We start from the raw sequence: 20,691 nt of genomic DNA, 5'->3' as shown, positions 1-20,691 counted from the left end.
GAGTCATCTGACGGATTTGTCTTTCATTGTGTGCCGTATGTCACCCCGATACACACACACACACATAGTTAGACACACAGATACACACATACGCATGGACACTTTACTAGCCCATGTAAGCATTCATTCATTTCTTAGTTTTTGCCAAAGATAGCTGAGCTTCATCCAGTGTCAACCAAGCCCTGTTCTGAACCCTGAGGTGGTGACCCAGGAGCACAGGGGACAAGGCATTAAGCTTCTGAGCATAGACAGGAAGCTGGTACCCGAGTGACGTAACTATGGAGGCAGGTGCCGTGGAGGAAGTGGGAAGAGTATTGTGCTGGGGCCCGGTAGGTGCGGTGCCTCTTCAGAGGTGATGACAGAATGAAGGACTAAATGGCAATATGCTGACTAATTCTTCATATGTAATAAATTGGTAAGTGCAGCAGAGTTTACTTCCACAGTAACTGCAGGTTCGGCCTTTGGGTTTATTTTCAAATCCATCTTCTAAACTGCAAGCCACACCCCCCACCACGTCACCTCCTGAAGAACTGGTGAAATCAGACAGTGTCCTGGAGAAAGGGTACACGGTATAGTCTGGAATATCCTTGAAACTTTTCTGCAAATTCCAAATTGCTCCAAAGTAAAACACTTAAAAAGAAAAGTTTTAGTGAAGAAATGCCAACATTTACATCAGATCAAGTACAGGGTGCCTCGGGTTTGCATAAATGAAGAAGTCAAATGTACATAGGAAGGCTGGGGGAGAAATGACGGTGGATGTTGGGAATCTTCTATTACTGAGTTCTAGATTTTGATGCCATTGCTTATGTTTAGACTAGACTGAGTCTCTTTTTCTGTTTTTTTAAAGCTCTATTTATTGCTGTTTTATGTGCTAGTATGTATGTATGTATGTATGTATGTATGTATGTATGTATGTATGATTTCGATTACATGTATGCAGTGCCTGAGGCAATGTGGGTTCTGGAAACTGAACTCCGTCTTCTCTAAGAGCAGCTAATAAGGTTTTGCCCCTCCCTCTTTGCAGGGATCTTTTCTGTTGTTATTGTTTTGTGGTTTCTGTTTGTTTATTTGTTTGTTTTTTGAGACAGGGTTTCTCCCACAAACCAGGCTGGCCTTGAACTCAACTCACAGAGATGGGTCTACCTTTGCCTCCAAGTGTTAGGATTTAAAGGCGTGCACCACCACATCCAGTCAGAGTCTCCTTTTCCTAAGCACTCCATTTTAACACTTAATTCTCAGCAATTTAAAAAGTTTGCAAATATAATTAATCATTTTCCTTCTTTTAATGTTCAACTAATATTTTTTCTTTTTTAAAAAATTTGCTTGTTTTTGCAATCTAATGAATGGAGAAAATAGCTTTTTCAGCAAATAGTGTGTGAGTGTCCTAGACAAAATGAGAATTGCTCCACAATTTATACAGAATGAACTAAAGATAGATGGTTTAGTTAAGGTTCTATTGCTGTGGAGAGACACCATGACCATGGCAACTCTTATAAAGGAAAAGGTTTAATTTTGCTGACTTCAGGGGTTTAGTCCATTATCGTCATGGTGGGAAGCATGGTGGTACGTGGTGCTGGAGGAGGAGCTGAGAATTCTACATATGGATCCACAGGCAACAGGAAGAGACAGCCACACTGGGCCTGCCTTGTGCATCTGAGATAGTACCATGCCCTGTTGGCCACTGGGGGCCATTTTCTTTCAAACCACAATAGATTGCAGATTTAAATGTAAAATTATAAAACCTGGGGCTGGAGAGATGGCTCATTAGTTAAGAACACTGGCTGCTCTTCCAGAGGATTGGGTTCAATCCCCAGCACCCATAGGGCAGCCCCCAACTGTCTGTAACTCCAGTTCCAGGAGATCTGACATCTTCACAACAAACCATGTAAAAAATAAATTATTTTTTAAAAAATTATAAAACAAGGAAAAATAGAATAAAGTCTTTAGTATCTAAGACAATACAAATTCTTAGACCTTTTTCTTTTTTAAAAAAATCTTTTTCTCCTTTTGAGTTCTTTATCCAAACAGCAAATAATAATGAAGTCTTCAGGGAAAAAAAGAGAATTATTAGCATTCATTTTGACATCATGCCCTAGATTTCATGATTTAGTTTGTATTTTTGCTTGATTTTTCCTACTATCTCGCTTGGTATCTATACTTAGGATAAATGCACTGGTTTATTCCATGAATATTCTTACCTTATAATCACAAATTCCACCAATTTTTATCCTAATCAAGAGGTTTTTCTTTTTTTAATAAAATAAGCATTTTTGAACAGGTGTATTTTCAGATTTGATGTCAACGGCAGAGGTAAAGGAAGTGGGGCAGTGTTCATCTTGCATTTCAATTCATGCATGATTGGCAGGTTTTTCAAAACCCACCCAATGCTGATTAGAAAAATAGTTTTCTCTCTCTCTCTCTCTCTCTCTCTCTCTCTCTCTCTCTCTCTCTCTCTCTTTCTGTGTAGCAGCCCTGGCTGTCCTGGAACTAGGAATTCGCTCTGGTAAACCAGGCTGTTCTTATATTTGTGTCTGTGTGTGTACATGTGTATATGTGTGTGTGAGAGTGTGTGTGCGTGTATGCATATACCTGCCATAGCACGCCTTTGAAGTCACAAGACAAATCCGTAGGAGTCAGTCCTCTCCTTCCACCATATAAGTCAGACGGCTCAAACTCAGGTTGTCAGGCTTGGCCAGAGGTGCTCTTACCCACTGAGCCACCTTTCTGGTGCTCAGCTCCTGTCTTTCTAAGCACAGCTGATGTTTTTAAACTACGTCAGAGAAGAGAGAGAAATCCAAAATTGGCAAGAAAAGTTAAAATCATAAACCCTTCCATAATTGACTTGCTCGCTGTCACACTGTGGGGCCCAACTCTCGGAGTTTTCTGTTTCTAAGTCTGGCTGCTCTGAGGAATGTGCATTGCAGGGATGTGCTCAGTGCCCCGTCCATCCTGTGGGTTGCCTACCGACACCTCGTTGTGGGCATTTGTGGTGTTTTCCGAGCCGTTTTCATCCTGAGTTCAGCATCAAGTGACATGTCAAGTTGTCCCTAAGTTTCGTCGCTCACTGTCTTTGTGACCGGATATCCTCATGGCCAATCAATCCATCATCCTACCACCTTATACTTTCCATTTTATAATTGATTAAATAAATAAATTCTACTTCTGGCCCCCAAATTCTGTTGCTTTTGCCTTGTCTTCTTCTTGCCCTTACAGGATTTTAACTTACAAAATAAACTCAAATCCCCTTCTACATTGTCAAAGGCAATCTGTAGGTTCAATGTAATTTCCTTAAAGCTCCAATGACATTTGTCACAGAAGGAGAAAAATTCTAAGATTTCTACAGAAGCACAGAAGACTTGGGTTGCAGAAACAATTCATAGCTGAAAGGACAAGCCTTGAAATGCCGCAGCAGCAGGTTTCAAGTCATGACAGAGACAGCGGAGTTGGCACAGAGCAAGGTAGTTTAGATTAATGGAATCGAATAAAAGACTCAGAGTTGAACCCACAGTGACAGTCATCCTTTTTTTTTTTTTTTTTTTTAAACAGTCTCGAACAGGCACCATCTGTGTGATGGATTGAATGGTATTGGCTCCATGGGCTCATATATTTGAATGCTTGGTCTCCAGTTAGTGGAACTGTTTAGGAGGGATTGGAAGGTGTGGCCTTGTTTGAGGAGCAGTGACATTGGGGTCAAGCTCTGGGGTTTCAACAACCCATGCTATTCCTGCCATTCCTGCCACTCCAGCACCATGCCTGCCTCCCCGTCACCACGCTCCATGTTACCATATCATGGTGGCCGTGGACTCACCCTCTGAAACTGGAAGCCCCAAATAAATACTCTTTCTTCTTGAAGTTACCTTTGTCATGGTGCCTTATTATAGCAATAGACAAGTAACTGAGACATTCTTCAGCAGATGGTGCTGGAAAAACTGGACAGCCACATGAAACCCATATCTCTCACCGAATGATATCACTGACTATGTCACAGAATTGATATGCAGATGTCAATTCAGAGTAGATCAGAGCTCACAGTTCTGGGAGGGGAAAATATTTGACAATGAAGGCACGGGCAAGGGTTTCTGGGAAGGACTGCAGTAGCTCAGGAAATGAAGCCTAAATATGCATGGAATTAAAACACTTCTGCACAGCGAAGGAAATGATTAGTCAATGAAGAGACAGCTTCCAGGATCAGGATGGAGGAAAATCCTTTCCATCTCTACATCATAGAGAGCATTAATATTGAGACTAAAATAACTAAAAAAGCCACACACCAAACAACAATCCGATCAATAAATGGACTAATGAGACAACAGTTCTTAAAAGGTTAAGTCCAAATGGCCAATAACTATGTGAAAAACAATGTTCAGCCTTAGTCACTAGGGAAATGCAAATTGGAGAGACATTACAATTTCATTTTAACCCAATCAGAATGGCTACCAGTTACAAACAAACAATACTAGATGCTGGCAGGGATGTAGGCAGCCTTATAAACTGCTGGTGGGAATGCGGCTTGGTGCAGCCACTGTAGAAATCATCACGAAGGGTCCGGCATAAAGCATAGGCAGAACATAGGACCTGGCTTACCGCTGGTAGGCACGCGCCCAAAGAACTGTAAGGCCACACACTGCACGGGTGCCTACGTCTCACCAGAGCCATATTCTCGAATCAGCCAGGGTTCCCATCAGTGGCCGAGCACATAAAGAGAATGCGGTATGTGCACACAGTACAGCTCCTTCACCCATAAAGAAGAGTGGAGTTCTGCTTCCTCCAGGGAAGTAGCCTGGACTGGAGAGCATCATCTTGAGTGAAATACATCAGGTAGATCCAGCCAGCCGCAGGACACTTGGAAGCTTATCATTGCAGAGGCAGAGGCAGAAGGGTTACAAGCCCAGGCCAGCCAGGGTTGGATAGCAAAAACCCATTTCAAGTAACCAAAAGATTAAAAACAAAAATAAATAAATGAAACAAGACGACAAACCATGGCTTCTCTCATTTGTGGTTCCCTGCAGTTCTTCCCAGGTACCATTTGTGAGTGCATATCAGAGATGTGTCAAATGCAGAAGGGAGGCCTCTAGGTGGAGAAAAGGGGGGTGGACTTTGAAAGCAGGGAATGGGAAGGGTGTGAATGTCCTCAGAGCACATAGCATACTTGAAAGAAACCGTCTGTAGGATGTGTAAAACCAATGAAATAATTTAAAAATTTAAGAACCTCAACTGTTATTTGTAGTTTAGCCTTGGAATGAAGCCATTCTGTATTTAGCCTGCTAGCTTCACTCCAGTATCTCGTATGAATATTTAAACTACTTCCTTCCATCTCGTTCCCACAAAATCTCTTGTGTTAAGCCAGGCTTAGAGGTCTCTTGCCCCCTCAGCATCCTCCTTGAGACACGGATCACATGCCCCCCCCCCCCCGAAAAAGAAAGCAGGAGCTTGAACCTTTGGGGTTAATTTGTTTGTGAATTATAACTTACAGTAGGACCAACACGCTGCGAACCTCATACATACAACCTTGTCAAACTATTAAGACTCCCATTCCTTTACTTTTTGGTAATATTTCAAGTCTTTTTGACATTAAGGTAATCTTTATGGGTTTTTATTTGTTGTTATTGTTTTGGTTTGCTGTGTGAAGAGCTGCGATGACCTCTTATAAAGGAAATATTTAATTGGGATGGTTTGCTTACAGTTTCAGAGATTCAGTCCATTATCATCATGGTGGGGAGGGTGCGGGAGGTGAGAGTCCTACACCTTGCAGGCCACAGGAAGTCAACTGAGACACTGGGTGGTATCCTGAGCATAGGAAACCTCATAGCCTGCCCCACAGTGACACGCTTCCTCCAACAAAGCCACACACACTCCAATCAAGCCACACCTCTCTACAAATAGTGCCACTCCCTATGAGATTATGGGGGCCAATTGCACTCAAACTACCACATTCGCTTTTTAGGGGTTTTGTTTTGTTGTTTTTGGTTTGGTTTGGTTTTTTGAGACAGGGTTTCTCTGTGTAACAGCCCTGGCTGTCCTGGAACTTGCTCTGTAGACCAGGCTAGCTTCAAATTCACTGCCTCTGCTTCTTGAGTGCTGGGATTAAAGGCATGCGCCAATAGCACCTGGCTTCTTTGTGGCTTTTATTTGTTTTGTTTTGTTTTGTTTGGGAGGCGTTTTTTGTTTTATTTTGTTTTGTTTTTTGTTTTTGTTTTGTTTTTGTTTTTGTTTAGTTTTTAAGTTTCTGGGACAGAGTCTCACTAGATAATCCCAGGATAGGCCATTCTCTTTTATAGCCTAGGCTAATTTCAAACTAGCAGCAGTCCCTACCTCAATCTCCAAGTGATAGGATTATAGGTATGTGCCATCAAACCGAACATAAAATAATCATAATTAGTGTCATATTTGGTCATTCTCTTATCTTGTGTTGATGTTTGGATCATATTTCTGAGTCGGGATTGCTTTCTTAATCCATGAGATTTTTTTTTTTAATGTAAAAATAAAACATCAGTGCAAGATATATGTGCTTATAAACAGTATAGTGGCATGCACGCTCCCTCACCCCCATCACCACTATGGCCAATTTCGGGGTACCTCTGAAGCCTGAGCTGAGGAGGGGAACACAACAGGTTCCCGAGCTCAGCACTGAGTGTGCACAAAGGTTACGGCACCCCAGTTGAATAATCACGAGCCTGAGATACGTGGGTCCCTGCAGTAGACCTCCTAAGCCAGCTCACCTCTCCCTGACCTGACAGTGTGGAAGCAGTAATCAAAACCCTACAGCTGGTCCCCCAACTTAGCGCTGTAGACACTCTGACACGTGGGTGGGTGTCAACTAGCACAAACCTTGGGTGGCTGCTTCTCAAAATTCTGTCCATGAAATGGCTGTGATTAAGCTGGACAATGGGCCAGTAAATTAGTAGGTGGCAGGTGCCCCAGTTTGGTGCACCAGGCTAGTCGATCAGCTGTGTTTGGAAAGAACTGAGGCTGTTACATCGTCCCTATTCCTCATGGGTAACTCCGCAGTAGGAAGGATAAAGCCTAGTAAGGCCCCTTGGGTTCCATTAGTAGCCTGGCAGATCTTTTTTTAGGAAGTTTCCTCTTGGGAAGGTTGAACTTTGTATAGTCTGTTTTCTCAAATGACTTCTGAACAGATAAGAAACCGACGTTTGTAAATTTTTTGGATTACTTAGGGTTATCTTCAAGCATATACGGTAATATCAAAGAAGTGACGTGAGAGTAAGGTTATCTACAGCCAGTGTGTGTGCCCAGTCAGCTGTTTAGTGGGTAAAATGGAGGGGCTGGAACGGAGCTGACGTGATAAGCTCAGTCCGTGTCCTGAGCGGTGCTTGTGGCTCGTGACGTAGAACCACAATGACAGAAGTCAGATTGCCTCTTCCCTCAGGGATGCTGTAGAACCAAGTCAAATAAACAGAGAGCAGACATGTTTGAAACATGTGGAAATGGAGGCATGAGACAGGCTGGAGCGACAGCTCTCGTAGGAAAGATCGCATGATGAAACCTGGCTGCTAAAATGGTGTCAAATAGTGCCCGGATGTTGTACCAGTCAGCGTAGCTGATCGTGGGGAACGTTTCTGTGGTGATCGCACATGCACATCACATCTTCTGATTTACGATTTCAAGTGAAAAGCGTGGCACTGAGTGATTTCACATTTGCTATCCACTCCCACACTGTTCTTGTTTTCCAAATTGGAATTCTAGATCCAGTCCTGGAAGCATCAGTTCTGTGTCCTCTTCCCCAAATCTTGGTACGCACCGCGCCTGTTGTCTGTGGGACTCTCAGTCTGGTAGGAATGCAGTCTGGCAGCATTTGCCATTTTGTATCTGGCTTGTTGCCTTCAGGGCTCATCCATTGTGATAGCTATTTTTTATTATTATTTTTTTTTCATTTTATATACCAATCTTAATTCTCCCTCCTTCCTCTCCTCCCACCCTATCTCCTCCATCATATCCCCCAACCACTCCTTAGAAGGGGCAAGGCTTCTCTAGGGGCTTCAACGAAGACTGGCATACTAAGTTGAGGCAGGACCAGGCCCCTCCCCACTGCATCAAAGCTAAACAGGGTAATCCACCATAAGAAATGGGCTCCAAAAAGTCAGACCCAGGATAAGTCCTGGTCCACTGCCAGAGGCCCTACAAACAAATCAAGACACACAACTGTCACCCACATTCAGAGGGTCTAGAGTCCGTGAGCTCCCACTCACTCAGGTCAGCTGTCTCTGGGGTTTTCCCCATCATGGTCTTGACCCTCCTGCTAATATGATCCCTCCTCTCTCTCTTCAACTGAACACCAGGAGTTCAACCCAGTGCTTAGCTGTGGATCACTGCATCTGCTTCCATCAGTTACTGGATGTAGGTTCCATGATGACAATTAGGGTAGTCACTCATCTGATTACAGGGGCAGGCCAGTTCAGGCACCCTCTCCACTATTGCTAGGAGTCTTAGCTGGGGTCATCCTTGTGGATTCCTGGGAATTTCCCTAGCACCAGGTTTCTCCCTGGCCCCATCATGGCTCCCTCTATCAAGATATCTCTTTCATTTCTCTCCCTCTCTGTCCCTCTTCCAACTCGGTGATGGCTATTCTCTGTTCTCAACTGGACTATATCTGAATGAATTACAATCCAGATATGGAGAGCACACCTGTGAGAGATTTTCTGCTTGGTCTGAGGTGGGTTTGTACACTTCTAGTCCAGACCTTTGATCTGGACCTTGAGTCAAGGAGGTCTATGCCTTCAATTCAAATCTTGAGGAGGGAAGACACACCTTTAATATGGGCCTTGTCTTCTGACTGAAGTCTATATAAGGACATAGGAAGCTTTTGTTCTTTGCCTGCTTGCGCCTTCCCTTGCCACACATCCACTCCTTCACTGGCATCGGAGTCTACTTCCTCAGGATTCCATCATGCTCTGAAGACCAGCTGGGACACCCAGCATTGTGGGATGGAGCAACCACTGGATTCTCAGACTTTTCCATTCCTGGCTAGCCACTGTTGGATTAGCTGGACTTCAGCCCATAAGTCATTCCAATAAAGCCCATATTTATTGCGGGGAGAGAGATTTATTCCGTAAGTTCTATGACTATAGAGAACCCTGACTAATACATCCATGTCGTCATGCTTGTTAGAATTTCTTTACTCTTCAAGTCTAAGTAATATTCTGGTCTCTGAATAGAATACTCCCTACTTATGTATTCCTTTGTTGGTGGATATTGAGGTTGTTTCTGCGTTTTGGGATTGTATGTGAGGATATGAGTGTATGCATGGTATGTTCTCCAGCCTTTAGATCTTTGGAGCACTTACTTCAAGATGGAATTAATCACACAGTAACCTTGTTTGCAAACATTTAAGGAACAGTTGAAGCATTTGATTTCTATGACAGCCACACCATTTCTTATTTCTGCTGGCAGTGTACAAGGGTCACTTTAGGGACATTTTTAACTTTAGTTGACCCAGGAGCTTCAAGTGGAGAATGGTTATTTTGACAGAAAATACCTCCCCCAAATAGGGCACCTTCAAGGTCACTGGCTGCCTGAATAGAAATTTGCACAGAATGGACAAGAATTTGTAAATGCTAAGGCCACAGACCAGAGCTGAAAGCTTTTGCATCCTGTCCTTGTGTGTTAGCGTCATCAGGAACTGTATCTCTCAGGGTTGTTCTTCCTGTTGTAATGCACAAGGTGACGTTATGCAGTCTTCCTTTTTAACATGCCAGAGAGGTCAAAACCCCGATGATGAATGAAAAGTAACAGACCAGTCTTTAAACGTTAGTACTAGCAAAACGACCAGGGGATGGTAACAGAGCGGCCCAAGTCAGCAGGGCCCATGGTTCACGTGCCAATCAAAGTCATTGTCCTGTGACCTCACATTAAGCATCACACAGCTTGTTCCTGGGGTCTTCTCAGCCTGCACAGACAACAGTCCTTTGGAAAAGTAAGTTTCTGTGGGGATGCTAATAGCAAGCAGATGGAAAACAAGCTGAGGATTGCAGCCGTTGACTTCCTAGGCCCTATTCTCTCCTCATTTATATAAAGCAGAGTGTTCCTGTGAACGGGAGTGTTGAGCATGCTCACCTCACACTCGGTCAGTCCCGCTGCTCTGTCACTGCCTTACCCTCACGTGACAGAGAAGGCTGATGGAACGAGGGGGGTGGTCTCTTAGGATTCTGACCTCAAATTGTTTTATTATTATTACTCAAGCATGGGATCAGAGTGTATTTATCTCTCTCTTTCTCTGGTTTTTTTGAGACATGATTTCTCTTGTGTACCCTTGGCTGTCATGGAATTCTGTAGACTAGGCTGGCCTCAAACTCTGACATCTACCACAAGCCATATGGGGAGCTGAAGGGGTCTGGCTTTCATGAACCATCATCCATGCTGGGATGGGTTATTGTTGTTTTTTTTTCTTTTCTTTTCTTTCTTTCTTTCTTTTTTTTTTTTTGTGATGCAGTTGCTTTGGGTTGTCTGTGCTCCTATATGGAACCCCTCACCCCACTCCTATATGGAACCCCAATAAACTCAGTGGTTCACTGCATTGAACCTCTATCTGCAATTGGTTCACTATCTGAGATTAGTTGTCCCAGTCTCCCAGGAAAAGCCACACAACACCTTTTGTTTAAAAACACGAGATCCCAAATTCATCAATAACAGCAATAACCTCAAAATTGGATCTTGGGATGCCTTTAGTTCTTTATACATTATTTTCTTTGGTTTTGACAGCTTTTAAATGTATTCATAATACAGTAAGACTGAACATGGTTTCATTATGTACAAGTTGTCCTGAAAATGTTGAGTTAAAATAATATATTAGCATTGATACTAATGAAGACAGTACAGGTGGATGTACTGGGGTGGGGAGGGGGAAGGAAGAAAGAGCTGGGAACAGGGTGGGGGGGAGGGAGGTTGTATATCACATTAACAGAGGGCCTGAAACTTGGATTGAATTTGTGTCTGAGTAGATATTGGATTAATAGGTCAGCCACTTCAGCCCCATCCCACGGGAGCGCTTGAACACATCACAAAGCCGCCACACTTTTGGCTCAAGTGTCAGCATCTACTTGTAAAACACCTTGGACCAGAAAACAAAGTCCTTTGAATCAAGGGTCTAAATAGCGTTCTTGCTTTTCTGCTTCCAGGCACCAGGACTTGGCTTCGGAATCTTGATTCACACTTGGTAGATTGCCTTTGCCGAGCAGATTGGATGATCATCCGCGGGCATTGGCTTTTTTACTGCCTTTTGCCAATCCGAGCTGAAGCCTTTGCTGTTCGACAAAAGAGCCTCTGGCTCTTTGAATTTATGGCTCATGAAGGCTAATTTTGCTTTAATCTATTCTTCCAGTTTGGATGATAGATAGCTTATTTTTATTTTCTAAGATTTTTAAAATTTTATTTTTACGTGTGTGGATGTTTTCCCTGGATGCGTGTTTGTGTATCATATGTGTGCCTGGTGCCCTTGAAGGTCACAAGACAGAGCTGGATCCCCGAAAACAGGAGTTATAAGATATCAGTCACCATGTGGGTGCTGGGAAATGTACCTGGGTCCTCTGGGAGAACAGCTCTTTACCTACAGTTTTTATTTTAATAGAATAGCAGGGGATTTAAAATCCTGAGACAGGATTACAAGCTTCAGTCACTTAGAGCATCCAGGTTTACAAGGTCAGGAGAGTTCTCTTAACTGTTGAGATTGTTCTTTTTAAATTAATAATTACTTAATTAGGTTAGGGTGGTCAGATTGAGCACTAAATTGACCATCCTTGACAAGTTTTCTACCACTGAGTTACCTGTACAACCCAAGGGACTGCTGTTTTAATTCTTGTCTGTATCTAGGTGATCACTAAGATCCTAATCATAAGATCCTACCACATTCAAATTCACATAATCCGTTACATAATGTTAAAAATTCTAAAAATATAACTATAGACTTATATGAAATTTCCTTACACATATCGAAATTTCAGAATTCATATATGAATCATTTCGTACATTTTTATCATTATCATAACTTATGCCTTCAGCTTCGATGTCTCTGAGCCTCAGACCTGCACTTCTAAGTGTATATTCTTCCCTTTGTTAATGCAAATTAATTTTACCATAAATAGAATGATTTTTATTTCCTTTTAAATGATGTGAGCCTTTCTGTTTTGTTTTTAGGTAGTTTGGACACCCCAGTAGTAACCTGTGCTTTCCTGGTCCAGTCTGATCCGTGCGAGATGGACTAAAGCCGCAATTTGTCTGGTTCTTCGTCTGGGAGTCAGAAGGAGGATTGGGATGGTCTCACGTGCACACCCCTAGACTAACTGCAGTGATGAGTTCAGACGAGAAGGGCATATCCCCTGCTCATAAAACATCCACTCCGACCCATAGAAGTGCCTCAACGTCCTCCCAGAGGGAAAGCAGGCAGGTAGGAGAACCGGCGTGTTTTTATCATTTTCTGCAAACAGAACCCTGTGTGGATAGCGCGCTATTACTAACTGAATCTGAAAGTTTGTTGTGAAGTACTTTAGATCACAGGTCATCCCCCCTTTTGTGTAACCATTCCCAACAGGGTGAAGCTGTTACAGTGGCTTCTCTGCTATTTTATTTTTTACTTTCCTTTGGGGGTGGGGTCTCAGAATGCAGACCCCAGCACAGAGCAGGGTTCTTCCCAGAAGCCTGGTGTTCTTCTCGCCGTGGAGCCAGTATCAGGACAGTCACGTTCAGGTCCCTCTTCTTTGGGGAGGTGGAAAAGAACCCTTGAACCCTCAGGAGACTTTCTGTAAGACCAACTATGCTCGACAAGTCCTAACCTCTGCTAGGTTTCTTGGGATCCTGTCGCTGTTGGTCTCAAAAGTTAGGAGGCAAATAAAATTGTGGTATCCGGGAACCGCAAGCATCAAGGACTGAACAGTTCTGAAGGGCAGCGGAGGAAGTAAAGTGTCAGAGCTCATTTATGCTAGAATACACCCGTTGCCCCATTGGATCCAATCTCTAAAGCTGTCCGTGTTTGGGGGGCTGCTCTGCTGCCGTGGTTATGTGGGGAGTCATCATTTAAATGCCGGCCACAGACACAACAGCGGTGTTTTAGCAGCCAGGAATAACGGTTATCCATTATATGTGCCTTATGATAGTAATTTGGTTGTATAAGTGGAAATTTACAAGAGCGTTGTCAACTTTTTCATGGTAATTTTCCTTTGTGTGGGTTTTACTTAGTGAAGAGTCTGGCAGGGGCCCTCGCATCTCTGCTGCACTCGCATTTTGAGTGATCATAACATATTGCCTAATTTAAAGAAATACATGTATCAATTATTTTTTTTTCATTTTTATTCGTTTGTTTGCTTGTTTGTTTGTTTTGCTTTTTGACACAGAAACTCACATGTCTGGCTGGCCTGCAGCTTCCTATGTAGCCCAAACCAGTCTCAAGCCTTCAGCAATTCTGTGCCAGCCCCCAAGTACTGCAGTTATAGGTGTTAACCATGGTCCCAGGCTGTGCATCAGCTATTAATAATTCATTGTACGTGCATTTTTAAATCCAGGTATGGATCCACAGCAGTGGGGATGCATTTCTGTGGATGCTTTTGAGAGAAACCCAGCCTTAATCCCTCCCAGCATACCCTTGCTGCTTATAGCAAGAATTCCAGGGCAATCTATGCAAACTGATGATTTTTTCTGTGTATATTTTTCACAGATCCTAACGCAGTTATTCCTACTACAGCGTCTTGCGGAAGTTTTTAATGCTTGTGCCTTTTGTTAACAGTGTTCAAAAGGATACCTATACGCTATCTTAGAAGTTCTTCTGCCATTAACTAATAACTAAGTCTGCCATTACCTGATGTTGTTAATACTGGGTGCAATGCATTTGTAAATTCTCAGAGTGCTGTGTGTGAAAACGCTTGGTGTTGAAGAGCTGCTGCACGCTGAGATGCCCCCTAAGCTGGCCAGTCTACCCTTCTCCTGCTCCTCTGTTCTTTCTCTTTATGGATTCTCCATTTTCCCCCCTTGCTCTGAGCATTTTGTCGCATGCCCTTCCTGGTTGCTAAGGAGCAGGGAAGCATGGGCCCAGCTCACCCTGGAGACCTGTGGTAAATAAAAAATGACTGATGGTGACTGCTATGGAAACAGCTGCCGTGCCCTGTTGATCTGCCTTCTGCATCCTGGGCTCCTGACCCCACATGCAAATGACAGGGACTCTGGAGACCCCGGCCTGCCCCCCGGGGCCAGGAGTTAGAATTGATGACTCCTGACTGGCTTGTGAGAGGAAAGTCTGCTGACGTGAGAGGGCGTGTAATTGATCATGAAGATTGTTTGTTTGTTTGTTTGTTTTGGAGAGAGTCTCACCATGTAGCACATGCCGTTAATTCATCTCAGCATTCTGGGGGCTGAGGCAGGCAGATCTCTATGAGTTTAAGACCAGCCTGATCTTCATCGTGAGCTCCAGGCTAGCCAAGGCTGCATGGCTAGTATTTTTTAAGGAGATGATTTACTTTTTGTCCCTATGTATCTCAGCAAGTGGAAACACTTCCCAAGACTTTGTCCTCTGCTACCTTCGCGACTTCTCTTTTGTATCTTTTCATCTCCCTCAAAGAGGAGAATAATAGTAAGGAATAAAGATCATTCATTTCCCCCCATCACCTCCATCATTGCCTAAAACACAGAATAAATGTAGAGAATGTGGAAGCCTGGCATATGCTGTGATGTGGTGTAGTACTTTAATATGCATCTGTGTAGTACAAAGGCACCAGGAAAGTATGATGAATTAGTCTTCATTCAATCTTCTCTCCCTCCTGATTTGACAGACATCTGTGCAGATACTGCTGTGTTACAGACTTCAACTCTTCCTTCTCCTAATCACATAGGTGAAGGATATTGCACACGGCAGAGACACAGCAGTGTTTTAACCCACCGTATTTGCTTGTCATTCACAGGTTCTAGGTGCACAGTGCTGATGAGCTGATTAAACAAACAGGTCTGCTTAGATGTCACCCTCTCTGACTGTGACATACAGCAATCTGTGTAAGCCAGTCTGTTGTCAGAGAACCATTCTCAGTGACGCGGGCTCTGTTCTGTGTCTCTCTCTTTGACTGCACCTAAAGTTCCTAGATTAACTCCTTAGCTCGTACCCTTCCTTTAGAACATCATTTCCTTTTGTTCCCACCGTCAGCTCCCCAGCCCAGACTCTCGTCACCTTTTCCCAGGTCCTGCTGAGGACCCCTGCCTCACTAGCACCTTCAGAACCCCATGATTTCAAATTCCCTGAATATGGCAAAGTCATGAAATCGTTCGAAGGCTTCCTGTTCCCTACACAAGTAAAGCCAGATTCCCTTATGGGCTGGGTGTTTAGTGGAGACATAGTCTGTTTCAGCCCCATTTCACAACATGTACACTGTGTGTTGTGATTCCAAAATCTTCCCCGTCTGTATCTCTGCTTCCTCTTCCCTGAGTGGAGTCCTATCCCAACCTCCACCTTCTAATGCTTCCTTGGGATCAAGGATGGCTCATGTTAATTCCCACTGACCATTCAAAACCACTTTCCTTGCTCCTTCACTGACCTTGTCATAGAGCTTTTGGATAATTTTTGGTATTTTTATATTGTTTACTTTTGATGAGTTGATGTTCCACACTGTGTCGTAAACTTTTCTAAACAGAGGGTATTTTTAAAGACTCACAATGATATTAGTCTTGTCTTTTTATTGCAGATTTCCCATGCCAGATTTAGTTGCCCTCCCCTTTCTTCCCCATGGGTAAATAAGACAGAAAATCTGTGCATGGCGGCACTTGGCTGTCGTTCCTGTCGCTAAGCTATGTAGCACAACAGATGAAAGACAGAAGATGGGGCGTGATGTGTCATAGTGCCTGGGATTTCACTAAGTGCTTCTTCGTCCACCGAGGGGGTCAAGGGTCCACTTAGTCCTTAACAAGCTCAAGGGTTTCAGGACATGCTCCCATGAGAAGTCCTTCTTGCCGCTGGTATAAGATGTTAGAACACCTAAATAGTTGCCTGTGTGTGTGATCTCACAATGTCCCTATATGAACACGCATGAGACTTCCAGAGGGGTAACAAAGGAGTCGATTAGACATCAAAGGCTTTCATAAGACAACATGCCCCAAATAAAGCTTGTCCCTTGAAGTATATGGAAATAAAACTTCTTATTAAGTAAATTAAGAGTCATGCGGAACAACATTTCCTTGGTGCTGTGTAGCAATGAATTAAGATGACTGTTAAGTTCTGAAGGAAAACCTGCATTAATCAACACTTCCTGAATTTAGTAGATTCTAAAGCTTTTTTCCTAATATTTGGCTAATAAAATATCCATATTTTTCTTGCACTTATAAACTGGAAGATATAGGGACACTGTGCCCAGATCATAAATGACAACAGTGATTCTCTCAGTAGGGGCTCTAGTTTAGACGGGGGCATTTTCTACCTGATCACACATCCTCGTCTGTCAGTTATTCCGGTATTTATTTATATAGACTGCCTGGCTCCTGAAAGATCAGAATTTGTGAACTTTGATCCCGGATGTCAATAGGCCTGTTGCAGTAATATTTAACTTTGTTTAAATAAGTTTTCGTGTGTGTGTGTGTGTGTGTGTGTGTGTGAACTTGCAGGTGCAGGTACACGTATATGTGCGTGCAGAGGTCAGAGATCAATGTTGAGTGTCTTTCTTGGTTGTTCTCCATCTTGTTTTTTGAGACAGGGTCTCTCACTGACCTTGAAGCTCACTGATTGGCCAGCGAGCTTCAGGGATGAACCTTTGCCTTTGGTCCCCCATCACTGGGATTGCAGACACATGCCGCTTCTCCTGGATTTTCCTGCTGGAGGTCTAGACTGAGAACTGCACAGCAAGCACCGATCAACCGAGCTGTCTGCCAAGTCCTTATGTTAGTTACTTTTGTTGTTCCGAAACAAAGTCCCTGACAAGAGACAAGGTTAGAGGAGAAGGAGACACAGTCTATCATGGGGGGAGATATGGCGGTAGGGATGCGGGGCCACTCGTGACATTGCATCTGCAGTCAAAAAGTAGGCCTTCCTCTTCAGTTCATCCTCTGGACACCCCCTCATGGGCACACCAGAGGCATGTTCTCTTGGTGAATCTAGGTCCATTCAGATTGGCAGTGGAGACTAGCCATCACACACGAGTATCCACAATTTCCTATGTGTTAGCAAGAGCAGTGTATTTCATAATCAGCCAGAGTCCTTTTGGTTGTGCCCACTGGTGATGTGTGAGGCCATCCCAGTAATGAGTCAGCCAGACTACATGCTGGTAGAACCAGTTGGCAATAAACTGTTCTGATAGCCACCTCAGCATCTGTGGTCTGTGGGAAAAGGGTCCTAGAACTAAATATCTGGTGTACAAGGTTTTCGTAGCAAGTTTTCTTCTCAGACGGACATAGTAAGAAGAACATCTCCCAGCTTATCTTGACTGAATTGACAGATGTCCCTGCTAAGTCTCTGAAGCATCTTCAGTGAGATGACCAGGGTTCATCTTTGAAACACAGGATGCTTCTTTTATGAATAACAAACCTCTTTCTGCCTTTGAATGGTGCAAAAATATCATGTTATCTCAAACCTTAAAAAATGTTCTCATTTTGAAACATTTTATATTTGTGTTTGCCTTTGTGGCTGCATGGTATGAAGGTGTATGTGCAAGTATATGTGTATGTATTGTACGTGCATGCGTGTGTGTACGTGTGTAGGCCAGAGATCAACCCCTGGTGTTTTCCTCAGGAGCCAAATATGTCGATTTTTGAGACAAGGTCTCTCACTGGAACCTGGGGCTCACTGATTAGGCTAGCTGTCTGGCCAGTGGGCTCCAGGGATCTGCCTGTCTCTGCCTCCCAGCACTGAGATTCCAAGTGCACAGGGCCTTGCTCAGCTTCTTAGGAGGGCATTGGGGAATCAATGCAGGTCATTGTCATACTTGTGCAGCAAATGCTTTACCAACTGAGCCATTTCCAGTCACCAATGGTCTAACTGTGTGAGGAAAAGTTACAAGTGTTCCCAATTTTATACCTAACTTGAAGTTTAGACCACCTCAAGTCTTACCCACATGGAGCAGAATAGTATGAATTCTTACATCTCTGTACAATCCAGTGGGCACCAAAGATGTGCAGGTTGACCCTGGAATCCACTGTCAGGGTAGAAAGATCCCAAACCTGATTTGAAAATCTAGACTGTCCTTTCCAGAGTAATATAAAAGATTAAATATTTAGTGTTCAGTGTTAATAAATTCTTGACTCTATTCCAATTTAAATTTAGCCTTTTGGAAATCCCAAAGGTTTTGTCTGGGGTTCACTTTTCAGGATTTAGGACCAGTATCAGTAAGAAAGTACTATTTCTGTCTATGGCCACACTGTCCTGATATATACCAGTTTCTTCTGATCTTGGACATTAAGATGGGTCACTCCTTGTTAGTTTTTGGTTGGGGAAGGAAAACAGTTCCTTCGTGGCAGTCCATACTCCAGCCAAGTTTTGATGTAAGATCCTTTTGCGAATGGGACGTTCTGGAAATCCTAAGTGTTAGGCAGAACTGTGAATAGATAAGAACCCAGCATCAGCCGCTGATACTTTATGAACACTCACTGCGGAAGGCTGGCCGTAACTACCTTTTCCGGAGAACTAAAATATGGCAGTAGAGCCCAGAGCTAGCACGTGACGAGGACAGGGTTTGCTCTCTGCCTGTTCCTGGAGGCCCTGTCCTGGCCACCGCACTGTTTGATCTATTTATTGCAAAGCCAGTCAGGCTGGACACCCAAGGGAGAGCCTTCTGGGTACTTAGAGGAGAACTCTGCAAAGTGGGATCTGTCAATCACTTCTGCATTAGTGTTGCCCCCTGAGCATCCATGCTGATGTCCGTACATTCTCGGACCAAGTAAACCGTAAACCCAATGGTACCCAAAACAATCTTCCTGCACCCATAGCTGTTCTCAAGAACGACATGTTACTTGCTGAGTCATCTGTATATTTATTGCATATATTGACTTTGGAAGGCAAAGTTTTGATCGTTTGTTTCCTACTAACTAGCCGTTTTCCCCCATTGGAAGTAATGAACAGTCCCCCCCACCCCCCGCCAACCTTCTTGTCTCTGCTTGGAGGTCCCCACTGCTGTCATTTTCTGTTTACAGCACACACTCAGTACGTATGACAAGTGCCGAAACAGAGACCACTGGGAAGAAATTTGACACCTGGAGCTTAGCCACTCATTACCCACAGATGATTGAGAAATCATCGTTAGGGGATGAGAGTCTGCTGTTCCTGGGGTGCCTGCAGGGGCCCTCTGGTTTACTAGGCCTGCCTTCACCCATTCACAGAGCCCCCCCCCCCCCCAGCTTGCTGGGTTTGAATGGCATTTTTACAGTGGCAAATCCGTCTGTCAGATTCAAGTTTAACACAGCTCGTTAGAGTCGTAGGCAGAACACCAAGTAGATGATGTTAGTGAGTCCCAGAGGGCCCCTTGCACTGTAGACGGTTGGAAAGGCCCTAGAAGTCTGCCATTCCCTGGGGTCTGTTATTCTCTGGGGTTTGGAAGTCAGAATATCCTTTACGGTGTTTCATTAGGACGATCAGACATCCTGTGGAAGGACCCTAAGCCTACAAAACTTTGATTTTAAGGAACAGTGTGAAACTTTTGCATTCTTCACCCCCTCCCCGCTACTCCTAAGTCTAGGTTACAGATGCTGTGCAGATGTTACGCCCTGTGCATGTCATCTAGGTCACGTTCCAAGCAGACTTCCTTCCTTCTAATCCTAACTACAAGCTGACTGCAGCACCCGTCACAGCTAGCGCTGGCGAGGTTTTGTGGACATGCATGCTTCTCACATTGCTGCCAAGCCTGTGCATTGATCTTGTGGGGTTTGGACCTCGCAGTGTTCATAGAAAACCTTTAGTAAGGTCCTGTTAGAGGACCAGTAGTTTAGCTTCTGAACAATATATCCTAAGGACACAACAGAGGTTATATAGGAGAGACAGTGATCCAGATACACGGTATTCATGTATGGAATTACCAAAGACTGGATACTACTTTTTAGTTTAATATACTTGTGAATGATTGTGCACAAAATGATTATCAAAGTATTTTAAATCAGCGAAAAATTAGAAGCCATCTAGTGTTCAGAAATAAGGAAGCAGCTAATCAGCCTTTCATAGCTGTCCAGTGAGATCTTATACAGCTTTTTAAATTTTTTTTGAAGAATATTTATTGCTTGGGGAGCATTAATTGGAAAAGCAGGTTATTAAACTGAAATACAGTACAATTCCAATTTTGGTTTTAACAATTACATTTGCATTAAAACATGAAATATGCCAAAGTAGCTAAAGACTCCATTGCTTAACATGGGTGTTTTTCAATTCTGTTTTCCCTTTATTCGTTTGTTTTAACAGTAAATTTTATAAGGGGTTATTAATTTATCTATCATTAATCTGTCAGCTTTTTGATTATCATGTTATAAGCCTTAGCACCATAAATTTAAACCTAAAGGTAAATAAAGATGAAAGAAGCACCCTGTGGGAAATAGGGAGAAATTTTCTAAACACACTGAGGCATGAGCTGGGCCAGCTCCCTCCTCTTGATTACCTGTGTTTTATCTACGGTCATGCAATCATGTCTGATCAGGAACTAAGGCATTATCTGTATTACAACACCTGTGTGTTCTTTCTTCAGCAAATATTTATGGTACGCACAGACAATGCCATAGATATACACAGCTTGTCTTCATAAG

General features: G+C 43.4%; 1 protein-coding gene across 12 annotated transcripts in view; it reads left to right on the top strand.

Moving 5' to 3' along the window:
• Positions 1-20,691, top strand: part of Osbpl6 (oxysterol binding protein like 6) — a 169,703-nt gene that overhangs the window by 80,340 nt on the left and 68,672 nt on the right. For 11 of the 12 annotated variants that reach the window (XM_057755252.1, XM_057755251.1, XM_057755249.1 and 8 more), the window contains exon 3: positions 12,148-12,397. In XM_057755252.1, the coding sequence (XP_057611235.1) occupies positions 12,302-12,397 (96 nt within the window). In that variant the 5' untranslated portion in view covers positions 12,148-12,301. The remainder of the gene's footprint in view (positions 1-12,147; positions 12,398-20,691) is intronic. The other variant, XM_057755243.1, reaches the window with a different exon arrangement.

Source organism: Chionomys nivalis, chromosome 22 (assembly GCF_950005125.1).
Source record: "Chionomys nivalis chromosome 22, mChiNiv1.1, whole genome shotgun sequence".
Classification (NCBI taxonomy): Eukaryota; Metazoa; Chordata; class Mammalia; order Rodentia; family Cricetidae; genus Chionomys; species Chionomys nivalis.
This window is presented reverse-complemented; position numbering and strand designations above follow the sequence as displayed.